Genomic DNA, 23,161 nt, shown 5'->3' on the forward strand with positions numbered 1-23,161 from the left:
ATAATGATAACATTGTAAGAGATGAGCCAAAAATATTCATTTCGTGCAGATATTTTGTAGTATTGTAAGCGGCATTTAATCCCAACATCCGGCAATAAGGAAGCTCCTTAGAAGAGTAAGACAATAGCTCAGCGAGTCATGATTTTACTTTAATCCAGTATTCTTCCAGTTGCAAACATATTACAAAACCTTAGACTATTGAAAACACCACATTTTAGACATTTCTCGAAGGTGAGTTGATAATTTTTAGCAGTATTTCTAGAGGAAGCATGGAAATAGTTCCTGTTTAAGTGTAGTTAAGGCTGCTCCCAGTAGTATAGTAGCATTACGAGTTGAAATGCCATTCATATAAAACCTTAATGTCTTTAACATATCCGATACTATATGGTGTGGCAACTTGCAGATGATATGGTACCATTATGAAAAACAATGAAATCATCGCGGATAGGAGATTTGTGAGACTTTTTCTAGTTAAGTTTAATTTGATAACGCCTCTTTAAAAGTTTAATTAAATGTCGAGCGGATGAGTGACGGGCAGCTTGAGGAGGAACTGCCACTAAACTAATGGCATTAACATAGTCCCATAGGATTGTTACATACGTATCCATGTATGATATGATATAAATCCAAAAAACCTCATCTGGATATTTTCAACCTTGACAAGTACTTTTTTACACTTATTGTCCTCTAGCTTGCTCACTATTTGCAGACATAAGATTTACTGTGCAATCATGAAATTCCAAGATTTTAAACTAATTTGCCATGTATCATAAGCCTCTCTCTCCCCCCTCCTCCCCAGATTCCAGGTGGATTAAATGTTTTGTCCTGTGTTAAATGGTCTAAGAATATTTCAACCTAGTGTCCAAAAGAAAAGAAGAAAAAAAAATTGTTCCCTTTCATACATGTGACCTGCTGATCAGTGGGTGATTGTTATAATGTCACTTTGTCACCAATTGTTTATTTTATCATTTGGTGAAAAAATTAGAGGTCTTTTCAAAGCAGGGACACTGAAAACCCAGGCAGCCAGTTCATAACCACCCCCTTTTCTCCTCACCTTCTCTTCTCCCCCCACCCCCCACCCCACCCCAAATGCAGCCCCTTTCTCACTTGAGGATTGACCCGCATTTTAATTTCCAAATAATGGCAACTATGCAAAAGTTGGGCTAAATTCCAGTCCATAGAAGCCCTAGTTTAAACAGGCATCAAAAGTGAACCAAGACTCAGGTGAACAGAACTGATTACTAGTAAAGATATAAATCTCAGGGTCTGGGCTCACCCCTCCCAGGTGTGTTTTGTGTGTGTTTAATGTTATGGACAGGTGAAACATGGTTAATCATGGGCTTCAGGCCAGCTATGGATATTTTTTTCACTATCCCTATTTTTGGTGTAGTTTTAGTTCAGATTTATAAAGACTTTTTTTCAGCAATTTTGCTAAAAGGATCCTGAGTCCCAGAGTACTTCACCAATTTTGAAAGCTTACATATTTTTTGTATATAATATGGGACCAAACAATTAATTGGCCCAGTATCTTGGGGAGAGGGCAGCTGAGGACACATTATAAGAAATTTATTTAAAATTGGGAATCTTCAAAATTTGTATTAATTATACTAGTATTGTGTACAGTGCAATGTTTTAAGTTCATAAGAAAAATAGTACAAAACCTTGTTAAATTCGTAATGCCTTCAGTTAGCAAGGATATATTTTTAGCTGAATCAGCTCCTGACTTAGAACAATAACCCCAGTCTCAAGGTTAATATCTTAAGACAGTGCCAGTCTGAGAGTTAGGATTTAATTCCAGACGAGTGGCATCACTTTCCTGGGAAACAACTAGAGTTTATGTCAACAGTGACATCTATAAGTTAGTTTGAGAGCAGTTTGGAAAAATATTAAGTAAATCTGTGAGTTATGATTATTGCTACAATGCTAAAACTAATTAATTATTAATTATTTATTATTTATTTTTTATTAATTCAATTTTTGATATTATTTTCATTCATCTTATTTCAGTTTGTTTTCAGTTATCAAATATTTGTCTTTATGTTATTTATTTATTCTTTTTGTAAAATTGCTTGTACTAAAATAAGATTCTTTTATGTGAAATATGTATTGAATCCTTAAAGTAGACTAGTACTCGTACCTTTTGTAAACACAAGTGCAGGTCATGTCTTTGTGACTGTTTTTTGAGACCAAAGAACAACAAACTGAAAATTCAGTTAAATCACAAGGGTCTGTGCTGTCTGGTTAAAATAAGAATGATTTAAAGAGTATATTTAGGCGTTTGCTGTGACTTAAGGCTGGGGAAAAAGCTTGTATTATACATTGGAAACAAGAAGAGGAGTATTTATCTGTTAAACTGATTGCAATCAACAAGAGCCCCATGTGGTATTGGATCGATCTACATAGACCAATAGTTCAGTGGGAATTAGCCCTAATGGTCATTACTCCCAAATGTAGATCACACGGCTAATACTCTGACCAAGCTGCTGCCCATTGCTAAATGCCAGAGGGGAAACACTACACCATGTAGAAACTGAGCACTTCAGTCCATTATCATATAAAACATCCTGCATAGTAGAGAAATACTACCAGTGCAGGAAGTCAGAGGCACATATCAAATACAGATGTGGGGGGAAATTTTGCAATCCTTTTTTGTCATTTGGTCATAGAGGACATTATTGACAGAAAAAAAATCTATAGTTTAGATGTTAAGGTAAGCTGACAGACAGAGTTCAGATACCTGGCTAAGGCTAGGTGGTCAGTAGGCATTTACTAGTATGAAGCAAGCATATCTCCGATCCAGCTGGTCTAGGGCCACATTCACAACAGTGGACTAACTAGTCCGAAGATCAAATATGGCTGACACATGCTTGATTATGCTTGTTGCATAATCCCTGTGGGGAATCTATAAGTCAATGTCTGTAAAGGGATTGTCTTATTTGATTTGTGAATGCACCAAAAGTTTCATGCAGAATATAGTATTACTAAGTCTAGGTAATTGGTCATATTGGGCATGTGGAGCATTTTTATCAATTGGGTGAAATCATTCAAAGATAAAACTTTTGAAGCTACTCCCACATCTTTAATAAATTTTGAATTCTTCAATATTCTAAACTTCATCTACTTTCAGGAACCAACATGGAAGTTTATATATATGCAGTTGTTTGTGTGATTCTAATTGGATCAAGTTATGAACAGACACAGAGTAAGTCAAGTTTAATTTTTTTTGATAAGAAGGAAATTGCCAAATTTGATCAAAACTTTATATTGAATGATGATAAATGATAAGAAATTCGCAAAAAAAAAAAAAAGGTATATTCTTGTCTACAGTAATTTAAATACATTTTGACTGAAACATGCATTTAACTTTAAAAGCTGTTTCAGAAGTAGAGAATGTGTTCATGTTAAGTATACTATTAGCTATAAATATTTTCAAAGTTTCCACATGGAATTTGATGAGCCTTCTTGTATTTGTGGGAAGCATGCTATTAAAAATAAAAATTCTCACAACTGATACATTTGTCATTTGGACATTTGTTACTTGGAATCACATGTTGTGTTTCTCGATCTCTAGAAAATGCCAAGGAGCTCCAGCTGAACCCTTGCCTTGGCCAACCAAACTGTGGCAGCTGTATTGGTGCGGGACCGCTGTGCGGATGGTGCTATCAGGCAGTAAGTCTTGGACTCTAGCCTCAGTTTCAGTATAACTTCTTTGTTTTCAAATTGCTTGCTCATTTGTCGCATTTTGATTTCAGTGGCAATTGATTATGTTTGTTATGCAATTTGCAAATGTGAGTTGAGTCAGCCAACTAGTTCATATATCCTACAAGTCATGAAAGATTTCTGATTGAGCATTTGTGATTGGCATGGTGAACTATAATCAGATTTTGTGTTGAATGTCAGAGTAGCTAATTATATAAGTGTGCGCATATGGAGGTTGGAAAATGGAGAACCTGTCACACATCGAACCTGAATCTCAAGGTTACTAGAAGTTTTGATGTGATAAAAAAAGAAATGAATAAATTATAAATAGAATTTTTGGAAGGAAATAATCACCTTTTCATTCACTGTCATCAAAAGAAAGACATTTTACAGAATTATTGAACAAAAGTTGATGCGATACATTTTGGTGCAAAAAATAGTGCAAAAATATTATGATGTTAAATAAATTAAATAGTTTCAGCCAGCTCATATACACATCCCACTGATTATTTATTTGAAGACTAGATTCATTCTCTTTTCATCAGAAAAAGAGAATAATTTCCAGCATTTTTGTATGAAAAGAAAAAATCTTAATGACAAAAAAATGTGTGGGTCATTGCAAATTTTACACAGTCATGAATTCACCAATAATTATTTGACGCGAGGTTCATGCCAGTGCACTTAAAAAAAAAAATTAATCAGAACTCATATTCATCATGACTTTGTAAATATTTCAGTCATGAATGCCTGTGGTTTGGTTTTAGTATAGAAACGTGTCAGAAGTTATCTACATTTTGTTGAAACTGACAAAATAGCCATGTTCACTCAAACTTTGATGAACTATTTGACACTAGCATACCTTATTGTAATCGAACTGGTATTTGCACAGTAGCACTCCACAATATTAAGCATATATAGATCTTCACTTTTCCTAACATGCAAGTTGTGTGGGGAATACTTCATAAATGGTTTACAACTAAATTACAACAGGTAGCTTCTGCTGTATCATTTAGAGCTAGGACCCAACAAACTTATATGTATCCTATCCAGGGTTTTTGCGATTTTCTTTGAGAAAAATTCATTACTTGACCTATTCAGTGTTTTATATTGTTTCTAATTACTGGGAATTTTAAATTAAAGTCAATTAAGATGAATATTATTGAGTAGCTTTGTGGGGTAGACATGAAAATATGACTTACAAGGGTCATTTTCAGATGTGTAGGCATTACCTTTAACTTGTCTGATAGACTTTATTTAGAGTCGAGCAGATTTTGAACCTACTGTGAACATGACCTGTTATTCATTTGCCATGGAAAAAAAAAAAAGAAATGTTTTGGTTTTAGGGATGTGTTGGGGTGAATGAGTCAGGTTATTCACCGAGTGTGGAGAACTGATAACAACATCAGCACAGAGTAATATAGAAACAGTTGCATTTTGGTTTTGCTTGTATTTGGGTTGCTGCTTGAGCTGAATCAAAAATTTACTTCCTATTTTGCACTTGTTACATTATTTTATTAAATGATTGAAGAAAAGATTTGAACTGAAATATTTAAAGATAACTAGAATAAAATAAGATATATTGATGAAATGAATGAATTTTTGTCTTAAAGATTTCACTCAAATTATGTAAGGCAAATTTGAATTTAGTTAGAAATATTATTTTCAGTTGCACTCAAACAAGAAAATACTTGTTAAAGAAAACGTGGGATCCAGTCAAAAGTTCACCATGTTAACTGTTCTTGGTGTTTCGCACCTTTTTTTTGGCAGCTTCTTCCTGTATGAAATATTGAAAAATGAATTTAAAGCAGATGTGTGGTCCTATCAAATCATACAAGTTTCTCTTAAATTAATCGACATGAAAAAGTGCCTTTTCTCCCAAAATGATTTTCTGTGGGTAATGCATGTCGTTAAGTTGAAAGTTAATCTTAAGCATGTTGTGAGTTACTTTCTTGCTTACGGTCTTTCTTAAGAAAATACAGGCAATTTTGTTATTCAATTATCAGATGAAGTGTGGAAAGAAAAAGACAAAACAGTAGCACTAGTTTGCAATATTTTAAAGTTATTTTACAAAGTTACTAGTATGCTTGATATCACTTACTGGTTTCTACATAATTTGAAAGTCCATTATGAGTTTATTCTGTTATATTAATCAGTGTTTCTCAGGTTTAAGCATAGTTTAAGATAAATTTTAGGAATTTCCAGGTTAAAGTATTAGGTTGAGACATTTGGTTTACTTAAAGGGATAATAACTCTTCGTATGAGATCTATACATCACAATAAAAACATTGTGAATAACTCATAGAAATATAATATTTTCTGTTTTACCACAAAAACGGCGGTTATAGCTATTTTTTCTGATATCTGAACTTGTCTTCAGACCACGTGACCTCTATTGATGGCTATACTCTGTTAAAATCTCTTAAGAGATTTTAACCAAAAGACAAACTTTTTAGAAAAAAACCAGGGACTAACTTTGAATGTAAAAATGTATTCATTAACCATTGGTTAGTATGGGAAAATTGTTGTTTACTCCAGGAAAATTCATTTTTGGCCGAAATGAAGAGTTATTATCACTTTAATAATTTAGAAATTCAGGCAACAGGCCCATGTTTCTCTTTCACAAACTCATATGAATAGTGTGTCTGCAGGCTTTGAGGTATAATATTCAGTAACAAATTAGGCTACTGTGCAAACATATGTACTGTACTACACTTCCCAGCTGTCTGGGGATTTCAAATGCTAAAATCCTACACTGGGAGCCATGTTTCCTCTGCCATGCTTGATTTGTTAAAAAAAAAGGAAACAAATCAACCATATTCTGCTGAAATGTATCAAGTGTGGTATGGCATAATTAATTTTGACGTAATTCTTTAGATTGAAAGTATAAACATTTTGTAATTTTTCAGGGCTGGGAGGAGAAACAGAGTTCCAGATGTGACAAAATTGACAATCTCATCCACTATGGCTGTGATATGACCTTCATCGTCAGCCCAGATAATGTGGTCGACTATATTCAGGTTAGTTTTTTTTTCCAATTTTTTTCCATGTTGACACTGTATGTGTCTGCATTTTTTCTGACCTTGTGTCTGTTTGTGTTGTTGGGCACCCTAGAACTGCCAAACTGGTTTTGAGAATTGATTGGAATAATTGTCGCTTGGCCCTCACAATTATTATTATTATCATTATTATTATTATTATTATTGCTTTAATGATTTCACAGTCAGATTTATTTATTTCAGAATCAACCCCCCAAGGATCAAGACGAGGCTGGTCCTCCTATACAACTTTCCCCACAAGTCATGAATCTCGTCCTCAGACCAAGTTAGTATTCATCAGTGTGGACGCAGAGTCCACTGCAGCAGTAACACTGACCTGCACACATTTTGGCCACTGCAGTTACAAAGATGAAAAGTGTCCAGTGTCCCATGTTAACTCTGTGCCACACAAGTTTTTATTTTTGCCCAAATCCTCTTCATTGTAATTGGAGAGAAAAAAATATATTCTTATGTTTGTTTTTATATAAATGTCATTTTTTAAAACCAATTATTTGTAGACAAACCGGTGACATTTGAGCTTACGTTCCGACTGGCAGAAGATTACCCCGTGGATTTGTATTATTTGATGGACCTGTCTCAGTCTATGAAGAATGATAAAGACAAGCTGGCAGCGTTAGGAAACCAAATATGTAAGTACAGTAGCTTTTATATGTGTTTTTTTTTTCCTGGCTCAGTTTCAATTAGTTAAAGCTGTACATAATTTTCAATGCAAACAAAATGGGGAAGATTGTTAAGTGTGGGGAGGGGGAGGGCTCAGGGAACGAATGTTTTGTCTCTCTTTGCTCAGAAAAGTTTACTACACTAAAAAAGGAGAATTTCACTTTAAATTTTTGCCATTTTCCCTCTTTTTGGGGGTGAGTTGGGGAGGGGTAAAGAGAGAAAGATAATGGGGTGCAAACATTCTTCGTTTGCCCCCCCCCCCTTCCTTTGCAATGCCTTCAATAGAATCTAGTAATCAATATTAAAGAAATCTAGGAGTAATCTAAAGTGAAAGAGTAATAACTTACAGTCAGGGGTGGATTCAGAGTTATTTTCTGTCAGTCTTCCAAATTATCTTTGTTGATTCATCCTCCTTTTTTGACCGTCTTCCGTCAATCCGCCCCTGACAGTTACTGTACACAAAGCAAAATGAGTTACTAGGAGACCCCTGATATAGTTAAAATCTTCCTACTTAATTATAATAATATTTAGATAATTATGTTTTTCTATTTCAGCTGACCGTATGAGCAACATCACAAAAAACTTCCGTCTAGGGTTTGGATCATTTGTAGACAAAGTCACCATGCCCTGGATTAGCACTGTGCCAGCAAAGTAAGATTTGAAGTGGTGATGTCAAATTACATATTGCAGGTCCCAGGGCTTGCTGAAATCTAGGTGTATTACATTGCAGGCCCTGCCCAGATATTGCAGACCCGAATATTTTTCTGAAACAATCATTCACTGGTATTGGGGCCATTGTCCATTTGCTAAATATTCTGTTGAATATAACTGTTGAATGGGGGGTTAAAAAATAATAATGAAAAAAAATTCAGGAAGTGTACTAATTGACAAAACATTATGCTCATGTGGTAGTGGGGAGTTGAAAGTTATAAGGGGTCAGGGGCGGATCCAGAGATGTTTTCTTACAGTCTTCCAAATTGTCTTTTAGGCCATTCACATTAGAACGTTAACCGCGGTCGAGTTTACTCCGATTAAACCGCGGTCAACCAAACCGCGTCCATACTGCGTTCACACTAACACCGGCAGCGATCAGTAGCGGTAGAATCTCAGCAAGCGTACTTCCTGTCAAGCATGCGCTCTTACTAGAATCTGTGCAAATTGGCAAGAGCTCAAGTGACGATACATTTGTGCGCATGCGCTTCATATGTAGACATCCGGTCTTGACTGTGGTCAGGAGTTTACTCCAATTATACCCACCTCCCAATCTGGGTTTATTTCGACCGCGGTCAGGGCTACTTCGTCCTTTCACATTAGAAAAGTTAACCGCGATAGGACCAAGGTCAGGCCTTGACTGCGGTTAAAAGTGCTAGTGTAAATGGGGTATTTGTTGATCCATCCTCCGTTTCTGACCGTCTTCTGACAGAAAATATTAGATACCCGTCAATGTAAACTTGAAAATCTGACCGTCTTCCGGAAGACCCAGAAGACAGCCTATATCCGCCCCTGGAGGTCCATTTGAGTTAACAAATGCACAGATTTCATCATAACTGCCAGCAGGACTTCCTTGTTGCTTGGCATTTGGCCAGAAGTTATCAGGAATTGCCATAACTGAGATTTATGAATTGGATTTCTTGGCAGATCAAAAATATTCCAGATTTATAAGATATGAGAAATCATTATATCAGTATTGTTATGCTTTTCCAGGCTCATTTCTCCATGTGATGGATGTGCTGCCCCCTATGGGTTTAAAAACCAACTACCCTTGACTGTGAATACTTCCCTGTTTGCTGTAAGTACTCTGTTATTTGATAAAGAGTTAGAGAGAGAGAGAGAGAGAGAGAGAGAGAGAGAGAGAGAGAGAGAGAGAGAGAGAACCAAAACAGGCAGTTAATCATGGATATCATATCATGCTTTTGTAAAAATCAGAGACAACTTTTTCTGACACAATCTACAATGAATTTTGATTTTCTTCTGAAGTTGCCATCTGTTTTGGTATATAGAAAACCCATCATTCTTTAAGAGAGCATGTAAATATTATATTATATTATTTCTGTCTTCCAGGGTGAGGTACAGAGGGCTCCAGTATCTGGTAACCTGTATATATTATATTATTTCTGTCTTCCAGGGTGAGGTACAGAGAGCTCCAGTATCTGGTAACCTGTATATATTATATTATTACTCTGTTCCAGGGTGAGGTACAGAGAGCTCCAGTATCTGGTAACCTGTATATATTATATTATTTCTCTGTTCCAGGGTGAGGTACAGAGAGCTCCAGTATCTGGTAACCTGTATATATTATATTATTTCTCTGTTCCAGGGTGAGGTACAGAGAGCTCCAGTATCTGGTAACCTGTATATATTATATTATTTCTTTCTTCCAGGGTGAGGTACAGAGAGCTCCAGTATCTGGTAACCTGTATATATTATATTATTTCTATGTTCCAGGGTGAGGTACAGAGAGCTCCAGTATCTGGTAACCTGTATATATTATATTATTCTTCTGTTCCAGGGTGAGGTACAGAGGGCTCCAGTATCTGGTAACCTGTATATATTATATTATTTCTGTCTTCCAGGGTGAGGTACAGAGAGCTCCAGTATCTGGTAACCTGTATATATTATATTATTTCTCTGTTCCAGGGTGAGGTACAGAGAGCTCCAGTATCTGGTAACCTGTATATATTATATTATTTCTGTCTTCCAGGGTGAGGTACAGAGAGCTCCAGTATCTGGTAACCTGTATATATTATATTATTACTCTGTTCCAGGGTGAGGTACAGAGAGCTCCAGTATCTGGTAACCTGTATATATTATATTATATTATTTCTCTGTTCCAGGGTGAGGTACAGAGAGCTCCAGTATCTGGTAACCTGTATATATTATATTATTTCTGTCTTTCAGGGTGAGGTACAGAGAGCTCCAGTATCTGGTAACCTGTATATATTATATTATTTCTCTGTTCCAGGGTGAGGTACAGAGAGCTCCAGTATCTGGTAACCTGTATATATTATAATATTTCTCTGTTGCAGGGTGAGGTACAGAGAGCTCCAGTATCTGGTAACCTGTATATATTATATTATTTCTCTGCTCCAGGGTGAGGTACAGAGAGCTCCAGTATCTGGTAACCTGTATATATTATATTATTTCTCTGTTCCAGGGTGAGGTACAGAGAGCTCCAGTATCTGGTAACCTGTATATATTATATTATTTCTCTGTTCCAGGGTGAGGTACAGAGAGCTCCAGTATCTGGTAACCTGTATATATTATATTATTTCTATGTTCCAGGGTGAGGTACAGAGAGCTCCAGTATCTGGTAACCTGTATATATTATATTATTTCTCTGTTCCAGGGTGAGGTACAGAGAGCTCCAGTATCTGGTAACCTGTATATATTATATTATTTCTCTGTTCCAGGGTGAGGTACAGAGAGCTCCAGTATCTGGTAACCTGTATATATTATATTATTTCTCTGTTCCAGGGTGAGGTACAGAGAGCTCCAGTATCTGGTAATCTGTATATATTATATTATTTCTGTCTTGCAGGGTGAGCTACAGAGGGCATTAGTATCTGGTAACCTGTATATATTATATTATTTCTCTCTTTCAGGGTGAGGTACAGAGAGCTCCAGTATCTGGTAACTTGGATTCTCCAGAAGGAGGCTTCGATGCCATCATGCAGGCCACAGTGTGCAAGGTTGGTGTACTCCCTACATTGGTATAATTGAGCTTTCAATATGTAATGCTGTATTACGATATATGATGCATGATTTCATGACTTATAACAGCAACCAAATGTGATAATGCAGTTTTAATGACCCACTTTCATCTCTGGTAAATTACATGGTCTAATGCATGTGCACGCTGTCTACAAGCTCATGGTCCAGTTTTACCTGTAAGTTGTCTTGATATTAAAGCATGTTGTATTATATCGTGTTCTAGGAGCAGATCGGGTGGAGAGACCAGTCCAGGAAGATGTTGTTGTTTTCTACAGATGCTACCTTCCACTATGCTGGGGATGGAAAGGTATTATGGACGTTCTTGTATTGGGGATATTTTTGGTTATTATGTTACAGGTCTTTAAAATGTTGTGTGACATCTTAAATTCTTTGGATTCTGTGTTATGAAAATGTGTGTTACTGGATGGAAATTAACAAATTAAATGACTATGAATATTATTGTGCACCATTCAAGTTGAGAGAAAGAAAATCTGGTACCTCCTTACTGCTTACTGCTAAATATTATGACTGACTTAACTTAGTGAACAGAGTGTGCCATCTACAGTGGAAAACAGCCTGTTCTCTCAGTATGTTCAGTCTTTTTTAGCCAAAAAAAGTGTCAGATAATATTTCTTGCAACAAGTGAAATGTTTTTGTTTTAGAAAGATTTACATTTATTTTACAAATTTTAGAAAAGTTACATAATCTTGAAAGGTTGCTTCCAGTGCCCGAGATTGAAATAGATTAAGATTCTGATTTAGTGGTTATAAGTTGTTTTAATGTGTGTTTTAAGAGGTCTATTTCTCCGTATTCCAGCTAGGAGGTATTGTCACCCCCAATGATGGCCAGTGTCACCTTGATGGCACGGGGACATACACTCACAGCACTCTCTTGGTAAGACACAGCTTTGATACTGATTTTGAAGTTGAAACCTTGTTAGAATAATTGCCAGTTTTGCCAATTACATCTCAGTGGAGAGCAATCAGACAAAGCTGCAACAAAAGTTGGCTCTTGGAATTATCATTCACAATTACCCTTATCCAGTTATTGTCACAGTGACTGCAATAACTGTTAAGCTAAGTTGCCATTTTGCTTTTCATGTTTGTTAACCATGTCACGCGACATTTCTAGGATTACCCATCCATCAGTCAGATACGCAGCAAGCTATCAGAGAACAAGATGAACCTGATATTTGCCGTCACAGCTGAGCAGAAAGCAATCTACGAAAAACTAAGTGATCTCATTGAGGGTTCCAGCACAGGAGAACTGGCGGATGATTCCAGCAATATTGTGGATCTTATTCAGCGGAATTATGATGTAAGATAATTTACTTTTATTATTCTATTTTATTACTTTGCTTGGCCTTATGCTGCTATGAATAATGCTTGCTGGTGAGTTTTCCAGAAAAATAATTTCAGTTCTCTTACACATTAAGCTACTGTAATAGTTTCTTCAAAGCAACAGAATTTCTATATTTTTGTGTCTCTAAATGCTTTTATCATCAGCCTCAGGTAATGGTTACAGTTGGTATTCCAGCCTTTTTTGTCTGAAGTGGAATAGTTCTTGTTTTGAAGAAACTACTCTTTGATTAGCAACTATGTTTATATCATAACTGATAAGATTCTTTATTGATCTAAGTTTAAATATTTGCAATATAGCTAACACTAAATTAAATGCTTTTCACTGTTGCTAAGGTTTTACTATTGAAAAGGGACATACGTTTAAAAGGCTAACATAAATAATAAAAAATTAGACCTTAATATAAAGAACTGCATTCATTTTAAAGTGGAAAAGGACAATGGATTTTAAAAGGTGAGATAGACAATGCAGATAATGTCTAGCATTCTTGATCTCATGGTATTCTATTTTATATTTGAATGTTTCAGCTGATTACTTCCAAGCTAGAGTTGGTGGCCAGTAGTATGGAGAATATATCTGTCAGCTTCAGGTCCAAATGTCAGGGGTGGGTAACAGTTTAAAATGGGGTACTTAAATACAGGGTGACCCCAAGTTATGGACTTTCAAGACACAAATAATGTAACTTTATGTCAAATTTCAGGGGTGGGTAGCAGTTTAAAATGTACTTAAATACAGGGTGACCCCAAGTTTTGTACTTTCAAGATGCAAATAATGTAACTTTATGTCAAATTTCAGGGGTGGGTAGCATTTTAAAATGGGATACTTTGATACAGGGTGACCCCAAGTTATGGACATAACATTTTTATGTACAGACACAGATGTGTCTGTACATATTGCCATCACCTGCGTCTGTCGTCGCCGTCGCCGTCACCGTCGCCGTGCACTTTCAGCGTTAACACCATAAGTGGAAGACAGTTTTACTTTTTGGCTTTATATTGACAGAGCTGATGAATATTCATAAAACACAGGTCAAATTCGAAAATCAGCATGATCGGGCCATTATTGTAGAATTTATGCTGTTTTTTCACTTTTCAGCATATATGCAACACTGTTAACACATTTCAAGGAAAACTCATAGGCCTGTTGTCATGAAACTCACAGGAGTAATCAATCTTACTAAAACGCAGGTCAAGTTCGAAAATCGGCATGATCGGGCCACTATTTTAGTAGTTATGCTGTTTTTTCACTTTTCAGCATATATGCAACACTGTTAACACATTTCAAGGAAAACCCATAGGCCTGTTGTCGTGAAACTCACAGGAGTAATCAATCTTACTAAAACGCAGGTCAAGTTCGAAAATCAGCATAATCGGACCATTATTTTATAAGTTATGCTGTTTTTTCACATTTCCTCAGATTCAATTCTTAGGCATGTTAACAGTCTCATTATTTAATTAATAAGATAAGTAAAAGTGTTTGTTTGACATTTCCTGCATCTTTACAACATTGTTAGTTGATTTTGTAAAAATGATGGTAAACTTGTTATCGTGTATTGTGTAATAAAGTTTCAAAAATGGAAATAAACTCATATCATTGCAGTTTGTAAGATTCAATCATTCACTATGTTCAGAAACTCAGAATGGAGGAAATTGGACATTTGACACTGTTCTATTGATATTTTTCACATCTCATCAATTTTCTTTGTTGATCATATAAAAATGGCAGTAAACTGTTAATTTTGTTTTATGTTAAAAAAGTGTTAAAAATGGAAAAAAAAACATTTCAGAACAGTGCTGTCTTGTTTACATTTTGGCATTTTCAAGTTGTGACTTTGAAGTTCCATGGGCCTGAAGACCTTTGCTAGTCACTTTTTCTGAATATCCATAATACTAATATTTTATTATTAAAAATTGATGGTCATTATGCTGTTAAACGTTATGTAATATTGCATCAAAATTTGGTAAAAAATATTTTGGGCACTGCTCCTATGATGACCATTTAAGAAAAATCATGTCACTTACTGTTCTCAAACTTACAGGAAAGAAACATGGGACTAAAATACAGCTTCAGTAGGCAATGCAGTCTGTTTGGTAATTCTTTCTGCTAGTTAAACAGTTTTTTTGTGAAAATTTAATTTTTCACATATTGGCATTTTCAAGGTGTGACTTTGAAGTTCCATGGGCTTGAAGACCCATGCTTGTCACATTTTCTGAAAATCCATGATACGTATATTTTATTATTAAAAATTGACGGTCATTATGCTGTTTACCACGATGTAATATTGCATCAGAATAGAAGAAAACACAATTTTGGGTGCTGCTGCCATGATGACCATTATGGGAAAACCATGTTACTGATGATTGCCAAACGTTCAGAAAAGAAATACAGGACTAAAATGCAGCCTGAGTTGGAAAAGCAGTCTAATTGGCTTCTTTTTCTGGAAGTTATACATTTTCAAAATGTGAACTTGAACTGCCATGGGCCTGAAGCCTTATGCTTGTTACACATTTTACTTACATTGGTATTACCTGTTGAGCATAATTAAAATTTGATGTTGAATTTGCAGTTTAACATAATGTACTTTTGCATCAGAATTGACAGTAGCCTATTTTGTGCATAGTTATTTCCTGCTTTTTGTCTGTACATTTGACAGCTTTGCTGCCTTGTTGACATTTATAAGATCCCAGTGTGGGTATCAGTTAGGCTGCTATAGGGTGACCCCCAAGTTACCAACATTGGATTTTTGACTTTTCAAAGATCTGAGGGTGGGAATAATTTGTGTTGAGCTAGGGTGAGCCCAAGATATGAACTTTCAAGATGCAAATTACGTAACCTTTTGTCAATTTGTTAACAATATCAGCTCATAATGTTAGGGGTAGGGCAACAGAGTAAAATCTGCTGAGAAAGATTTTAAGACATGGAAATTCAGATGTTTCTCCTTCACTTAAATTTAATGGTAAACTGATGTCTTCTTCATTATTTGCCCTCAGTTAGTTAATTTTGTAATCAATAAAAAAGATGAATATTAGAGAGGACTTGTATAAATTTAATTTGTACAGTAATTTGAAAGTATAAATATTATACCTAGTAATGGACAATGTTTTTTGTAACTTTATTTCAGAAACATAACCAGGGACACTTCTTCCTGTGATGGTATGAAAATTGGAGATGAAGTAAGGGAAAAAAATCATGATCAACAATATATGAAATGTTATAAAATCAATATTATACAAATCAAAGATTTTGAGCATGTTGAAAGAATGCACATCCTTGTTTTAATTTCTCAAAAATATCATGGAAGCAATAAAATTCACAGAATAAATTTCGGCAAAACCATCTAGTACGTGGTATTTCCTCTTTGTGTTGAGTCTGACTGTGTGTCTCTGTAGTTAAAGAGGATATATGTTTAACACAGTGTCACTCGATTGACTGAAATGTATGGAAACAAATGTTGCCAATATTTGTTGAATTTTGTGCATTTGTTTATAAAAAGCACATCAGAAAATATAAAATAGGTGCACGTACAGATGACTATTGATAAATACAATTGGATGATTCAAAAATTAAAATCTAATTGTACATTTCCTTGTTAAAATTTCTATGTACCTATGACAGTCCCTTAATGTCAACATTTATCTTGTAGGTAACATTCGAGGTCACAGTAGAGGTCAAGTCTTGTCCCACTGACCGCCAGCAGAGAGTGAGGAACATCACCATCTCTCCCATAGGTTTGACTGACCAGTTAACTCTCCAGATTGACCTCATTTGCGAGTGTGACTGTGAGAAAACAGCCAACGAGGTGAGTCTGTGCTGCAGGAGGAGACAGGCAGGAGAATTTAGTGGTGCTCTCTGTGGTAGTCCTAACGTCACTTTGCTGGTGATTTTGTAGTGTTACAGATGTCCATTTGTGCCAGTTAGACCATAGAGATGAAAGTCTCAGATTTATCTGGGAATTCTGATTTTTAGGCGTTTTATTTTTGCCCTCAAAATCACCCATGTAGAACAGCAGGTCTTTGGTACCAACATTTTCAGGGTATTTTTTGAAACCTTCACTTTCATTTCTGAGATCATTTATTAGTTTTTCTATTTTATTTCACTGCTGCATAAGAAAGAGACAGGGGTAAGATTCAAATTGAGAATGAATTGAATATTATGAACTTATGATAGTATTGGGCCAAGGGGGTTACAGTACAGTTGTATTTCTGAGTAGTCACATTTTGTAAATTAATTCAATTGCTTTCCTATGTATCTGCTTTGAGGAACAACATTTCTGGAAGCTTGTGGCCAAGAGGACCAGTTGTATAAATTTTTTTGGCTTAAAAGTTTTTGTTCCTATAAATTGATTTTTTTCTGCCAACAGAAAAGAAATGCATCAGAGTGCTCGTACCATGGGACCTTAGAATGTGGCATGTGCACGTGTGATGAAAAACGCTACGGAAAATTCTGTGAATGTGACGGCACCAATCTCCAGAGTGAGGATTATGATGCTGCTTGTAAAATGTGAGTTTTTTGTCATTGAGTAAAGTTTAAAAGATCCAGAAAGAGAATGGGCAGTGTTTCCGTGCTATAATGTGCTCTTGTATTTTTTTTTTCCATTTTTCTCCATCTCAAGACTTACTAATTAACGCGTTCTACTGAATTTTATTGTTAATGATTTCTGTTGCTTTGACATGTAATTTTGTACTTCAGGACCAATGATTCCCTCACCTGCTCTGGTCGTGGAGAGTGTCTGTGTGGGAAGTGCTATTGTAGCGCAAGGACCAGAGGATCCCAGCAGAAATTCAGCGGCACGTTCTGTGAATGCTACGACTATGACTGCCCGCGACACAACAAGGAGTTGTGTGGAGGTAAGGGCATATTTTCTTGATTTTAATTATCCCCTTCTTATGTTACTTAAACTTTGATATATTTTATTTCGATAGAAGAAAATGAAATTAAAATAATACAATATGTTAACTCGGCATAGTTTGCTGTGAAGTTGAAGTGGAATAAAAAATACAAAATAGAACTAGATGATAATATAATAACTAGCTATAGGTTCCTTGATGCATTTTCATACAGTTTTCAGTTGCAAGAAATTATTATGATGAAACAATAAATGCAATGATAATGATAATAATAATTATAATAGATAATAAATGGCAATTAAATATCAGAGTTATAATTATATTTTTGATAAATTCTGACATGAATATTTTGTACCTCCAGGTCGCGGGACGTGTAACTGTGGTCAGTGTATTTGCTCCCAGGGTTACAATGGGTCAGCCTGTGAGTGTCCAACCAGTCAGGACAGCTGTAAGGCCTCCAATGGGGTACGTCCAGCAGCCGTGTGCTTTCAGAATCGTCCTTTTTTCACATTGGAGAAAATCAGCTCTAGTTTGTAATGCTATAATTATCATGACTAGTGATAAATAAATAAATATCTTGTTTTACATGTTACAACACTTACATGCCAACTCACAAACAAACACACACACACACACACACACATTATAACAAACATAGATGTATACATGCATGCGCAAACGGACACACACACATATACTGCATATATATGAGTATTGCTGTTGAATAAAATTGAAATTGAATAAGAAAGTTGATTGATTTTTTCAGGAGCTGTGCAATGGCCGTGGAAGGTGTGAATGTGGCAAATGCAAATGTGATCTGGAGTCATTTTACAGAGGACCTACTTGTGAAGATTGTCCTGTGAGTAGTGCATCTTTCTGTCACATGTGAAACAATGTCACACAAGACACAGTGTCATATCTCGCCTCTCAGGCTTACGTCAGAAACAGTTGTTTTTTGGGCAGAAAAGTTTGTAAGTGCATTACATGTATCAGCTGTCATAAAACAAATTAGCTCTTGATATATGAAGATAATAAAACGCTTGCTTGGCCTGAAATCTCCACAACTGAACTCAAAACTGTTTTAATAAAACATCATAAAACACCTGCCTTTTGCTTGATTTGCCAGCTGTAACATTATCATAATGTTTCTCTCACCTCCAGACTTGCACGGGGAAGTGTAATGACAACAAGGCATGTGTTCAGTGCCGAGCGTTTGAGTCGGGACCTCTGTCTCAAGAGGAGTGTAAGGCCAAGTGCCCTGAGATTACCATGCAGGATAATGTGGAAGGTGGGTTTATTGTGTTGAGATATCTGGAAAATATTTAATGTTTTTGGCTACCCCCTAAGCCCCTGCAACACTACAGGAATGAGAGGATTTAAGATTTCTGACTTTTTGGGAGTTGGAAATGCTGCGCCCTGACTTTTTCACTAAATAGCAGTCTCTTCCCCGAACACCAGTTCTGAATTTTGGGTCTCCTCTCTCAAATATTTAACAAAAGAAAAGGTTGCCATATTTAAAGTTGAATAACACCGATTTGTGAATCTGATGTTGACTACCAAATATTTAGATGTATGTTATTATATTATCATTATTACTGTAAGAGTCTAGTTTTCTGCAGGTGTAGCTTTGAATGGGCAGTGGCTACAGAAATTTAAAATTTTTTCACAAATTTTCCTATTAAAACCAATGCTTTAGATAAGTTTTCTTGTGGTTATGTACCAGTGTGTCTTATTACAGAAACGGCAGAGGCCAAACTTTGCCAGTTTAAGGATGACGATGACTGCCAGTTTTTCTTCACCTACGAATACGACGCCAACAACCAAGTCATCATCAAGGCCCAGAATACTAAAGGTGAGGCTTTTCCCTCCTAATTTACCCACGCCAATGAGGAAGGTCATGTTTTCATTAGCACCTGTTTTTCTGTTTGTAAGTGAGCAGGATATCTCAAAAAAGTTCTTCCCAGATTTTGATGAAGTAGAAAGTTTTTTCTCTAGCACTAGTGTGTAGTACTGTAATCACCTTAGCTATTTCAGTTCCCTTTTTGTCTTGGAGTGAAAAATTCCTAAAGTAGATTTCACCTTTACACTCCGACCTTTCCAAATACTGGTTCAGACACTGTTTAATGCACTCTAAAGTACAGGTAGAGATCACCACAATTATAACACCTGTGACCTTATCTTCTAAAGGGGTCACTTTGGCCACTGAATTATTGATGTGCAAAAACTGGTTTGAAAAAACTATCATATGATTTTGATGGAAAATGCTCCTTGTTGCCAGTGGTCTTCAGAGGTAACAGCAAAGATGGTTGACGTGGAAGTTTTTAGTAAGGTTCTGAGTATCCAGCATACTGGTGCCTGCTAGTCTGAGAGGCACCTGTTGGAGTTATGCTTGTAATCTTGGTTTAGAGAGGCACTGGTATGATGCAGTTTGTGTTTCTTGGATAGCCAAAGATTATGCTGATTTTGTGAGAAAACAGGGTAAACAAGCATTTTTATATACATTTGAAAAAATTTATGTCAGTCCAGTATTTTAGTTGGAAAGAGTCCTTTTGTTGATCCTTTTGAAACAAAAGAAGGAAGAAAGTGCATTGCATCTTATTTTGAAATAAAGTCAGCACCTGGACAAGCATCAATTAGTTCTGGGGTGTAAGGTCATTTTGAGGGGAACAGGGTGCGAGAATCCATTTGTAAATTTTTGCTTCAAGGCCAAAATTATTTTGGAAAGTTCTGGTTTGCAGAAAAGCTAAGTATTATAGACATCTACCTGGTTACTGGTCATTATGGTAACCCAATTGAATTTTGACAGTTACTGTGGAGTCTGGAATGAAAAGGGTTAGGAAGGAAGGAACTTAAAGGTTTTTTAGGAAGATACTGTACATTCTGTTTGCTGATGACCAAATGCTGAGAGGTATAGTTTGAAGTACTTTATCCCAAAGATTTACTGATGGTATAAATATGGTTTTCTCGTGTAACATTTGATAAGTGTGGTATTGGAAATGTCATATCTGTCTGCTGCTATTACTTTTATTTCAGTTCTTTTATTTTATGAATGCATTTTTTACATTGTGACAGGTGTGACAGCACAATGAAAATTATGCCAAATGCCATTACTTTTATTTCAGTGTGCCAGTCCAGGAATATTTTTTTCTTCATTAATTTGCAATGTGACAGGAAGATCTAACACACAGCATACATAACAATAGTTTTACACACATTTAATGCTTAGTGCCATTACTTTTATTACAGTGTGCCCTTAGCTCAGTTTTGTCCTTCTGTTGTAGTGTGTACTATATACGATTATGCTGACTGCCATTACTTTCATATTCAGAGCATACATTGTGTACTGTATACAATTAAACTTACTGCCATTACTTTCAATTTCAGTGTGCCCCACCCCAGTGAATGTGATGTGGATAGTGATAGGAGTGATAGCGGGTATTGTGCTGATAGGACTGGCACTGCTTCTGGTGTGGAAGGTTCTCACCACAATACACGACAGGAGAGAGTTTGCCAAGTTTGAGAAGGAGAGGTTAAATGCTCGATGGGACACGGTAAGTAATGAAGAATAAAGTGATCGCTAAGATATGGATATTTACCTAAATCAATTTAATGACACTTTCACCTGAACTATACATATCAAGTAGGCAATCAATTTATTTTAAATAAGGTTGCAACTTGAATTTTATTGAATGAGTTTATGACCGTTGAACTGTTTCTATCTTATTTGCTTGTTTAGGGAGAAAACCCCATCTACAAACAGGCAACGTCCACATTTAAAAACCCCACATATGCTGGAAGTGGATAGAACCAGGAATACAGTGAAGTCAACGATAGAAGTCTTAAACAGCTCTATGCAATGTGGACATGTGTAATATGTATTAACAGTGGTGCTCAAGTAACAGTCCTCTCTCACAAAAATAAACTTTTTTAATTGAATTGAATTTGGATGACCGGGCAGGACATACAGCAGCCATTGTTCAGTCATAGAATTTGTCCCCAGTAATGGGAGGTAAAGGTGGATGGTGCTAGCAAGGAGGAAGCATTCATTTTATGAAAAAAAGAACTTGGTCCTCAAAGAAGAAAAAATGCTTGAAATATGAAGTTTTTTAAAAGCCATCTTCTTGGCCTCATTTCTATAGAATCTGCACATATATTTTTGGCATATTAAAAACACCATTGTAATTGTCGTCTATACAGTGCATTACTTAGTGTCTAGCTTAATAGCCTCTGCATAATTTCTTTGCCTAATATCTATAGTCATTGCTTATATGGAACAAATCTTGTGCAATGCATTTTTAAATTTTTCTATAACTCAAAGACAATTCTGATGTACATGAATTTACAGTACCCTAATAGTGGTAATCAGAATATTTACAGTACCCTAATAGTGGTAATCAGAATATTTACAGTACCCTAATAGTGGTAATCAGAATATTTACAGTACCCTAATAGTGGTAATCAGAATATTTACAGTACCCTTATAGTGGTAATCAGAATATTTACGTCTGTGGCAGAGCTATCAAGTAAGCTTGAATATTACAACATATGTAATATATATTACTACATATGTACAGTGCTCTCTTACTATGAAAAAAAATCCCATTTCATGGGGCATACATATATTTTATGTATGTATATCTAGTTGTAGAGAATTTATTTATAGATATTATACTAGCCAAGTGAAAGATATTTAGTCTGTACCAAGTCTCTTGGTATATTTGAGCTATACCTGTAAAGTTGGTACATGTGTGACTTTGCTAAGAGATATACAGTATTAGTAGAGGTATTTTTGTGAGTATAATGGCCAAGGACATAAGTTGCACAAAACAGCATAGTTATTACGCATTAAAATGAAGAAGTGTTAAGAGTTACTTGTATTTAATATCATAGCAGTATAGAGGAACAGTTCTGCCTAGTTTACGAAATGTTGCCATGGAGAATTAGTAATTGATGTGGCATTCGTAGTGAAGTGTATATTTTGAAGTAGAAAAGCTGGAGCTTTGTGACTGGTAGATTTTCCTGATGTGATAGCTTAGAGTTGGTTGTAGCAGAATATATGAACGCTGTTGCCTGTTTCCTTTTTGAAAACACTGTGCAATTAGCCTGCATTTCAATGTACAAATGCTTTTCTTTAAATTTGTCCAAAATTTCATATGTTTCTTACCAAATACTACCCATAGTGGGCAGTGTTCTAGGTAAAAAATAGTTAAAGACAATTGCTCTCGTAAATTTGTATTTTTTACTTACATTTGCCAAACCCAAAGATGTTTTTTTATTGAAAACCAATCTGAATACTCATAGATACATCGATTGTATGTATTTGTATGTGTGCTTACAGCCATGTGTGCTTGATTTGGTGTGTTGTCAAGTTTTGAGTCTCTTTTTTGACTTTTTGATGTTTTTAACTTCAGTCCCCATTTTACAGTGTTCCCATTTTCAAACTGCCTTTGTACATTTTTAATTTTTTCTCCATATTTTTCTCTTGTCTCACTGTTTCAACTTAAAGTGCATTTTACGGGCATATTCTGCCTTTTTTTAAGAGTAGAGAGATGTTAGAACTTTTGTGGGCATGTGTTTAAAAAAAAAATAGCGAATGAAAATTTTATTCTTCACTCAGCAGTAAGGTTTTTGAAATGCTTTAGGTAATGTCCAAACCAACATGCTAAACTCAAACACCTTATTGTATCAGTCAGATGGGCTTCCATATGTTCTAGCATGGTGTACATTTTTAATACCCACCCAACCACCACCCAACTCTTTTAACAATGGCATTGTTTTATGGAGTATACCATTTATCAAGATTTTCAATAAAACTTATTTGTGTCAAAA

The 23,161-nt window shown here is 35.6% G+C and overlaps 1 protein-coding gene across 1 annotated transcript; it reads left to right on the top strand.

The window, feature by feature from the left end:
* The first annotated feature begins 45 nt into the window (after positions 1 to 45).
* LOC106166147 (integrin beta pat-3) lies at positions 46 to 23,161 on the top strand. Its single transcript, XM_087012934.1, has 23 exons — positions 46 to 231; positions 3,128 to 3,202; positions 3,572 to 3,669; positions 6,606 to 6,716; positions 6,939 to 7,020; positions 7,253 to 7,384; positions 7,970 to 8,066; positions 9,120 to 9,204; positions 11,018 to 11,104; positions 11,350 to 11,433; positions 11,943 to 12,020; positions 12,258 to 12,443; positions 13,013 to 13,089; positions 15,607 to 15,658; positions 16,129 to 16,284; positions 16,846 to 16,985; positions 17,175 to 17,332; positions 17,694 to 17,797; positions 18,099 to 18,191; positions 18,494 to 18,620; positions 19,071 to 19,184; positions 20,717 to 20,883; positions 21,069 to 23,161. Exons 2-23 carry the CDS (start codon positions 3,136 to 3,138, stop codon positions 21,135 to 21,137), a joined length of 2,364 nt encoding a protein of 787 aa, XP_086869060.1. The 5' UTR covers positions 46 to 231; positions 3,128 to 3,135; the 3' UTR covers positions 21,138 to 23,161.

The sequence above is a fragment of the Lingula anatina genome, chromosome 5, assembly GCF_051362555.1.
Source record: "Lingula anatina isolate TDL-2025a chromosome 5, LinAna3.0, whole genome shotgun sequence".
Classification (NCBI taxonomy): domain Eukaryota; kingdom Metazoa; phylum Brachiopoda; class Lingulata; order Lingulida; family Lingulidae; genus Lingula; species Lingula anatina.

What these genes read in the sequence shown, in the direction of transcription:
- LOC106166147 (XM_087012934.1), top strand. Translation starts at nt 3,136, where the DNA reads ATGGAAGTTTATATATATGCAGTTGTTTGTGTGATTCTAATTGGATCA. An exon ending in TTATTCAGCGGAATTATGAT is followed by an intron (nt 12,444 to 13,012) that starts GTAAGATAATTT and finishes TGAATGTTTCAG; the next exon opens with CTGATTACTTCCAAGCTAGA. An exon ending in TATGATGCTGCTTGTAAAAT is followed by an intron (nt 16,986 to 17,174) that starts GTGAGTTTTTTG and finishes TTTGTACTTCAG; the next exon opens with GACCAATGATTCCCTCACCT.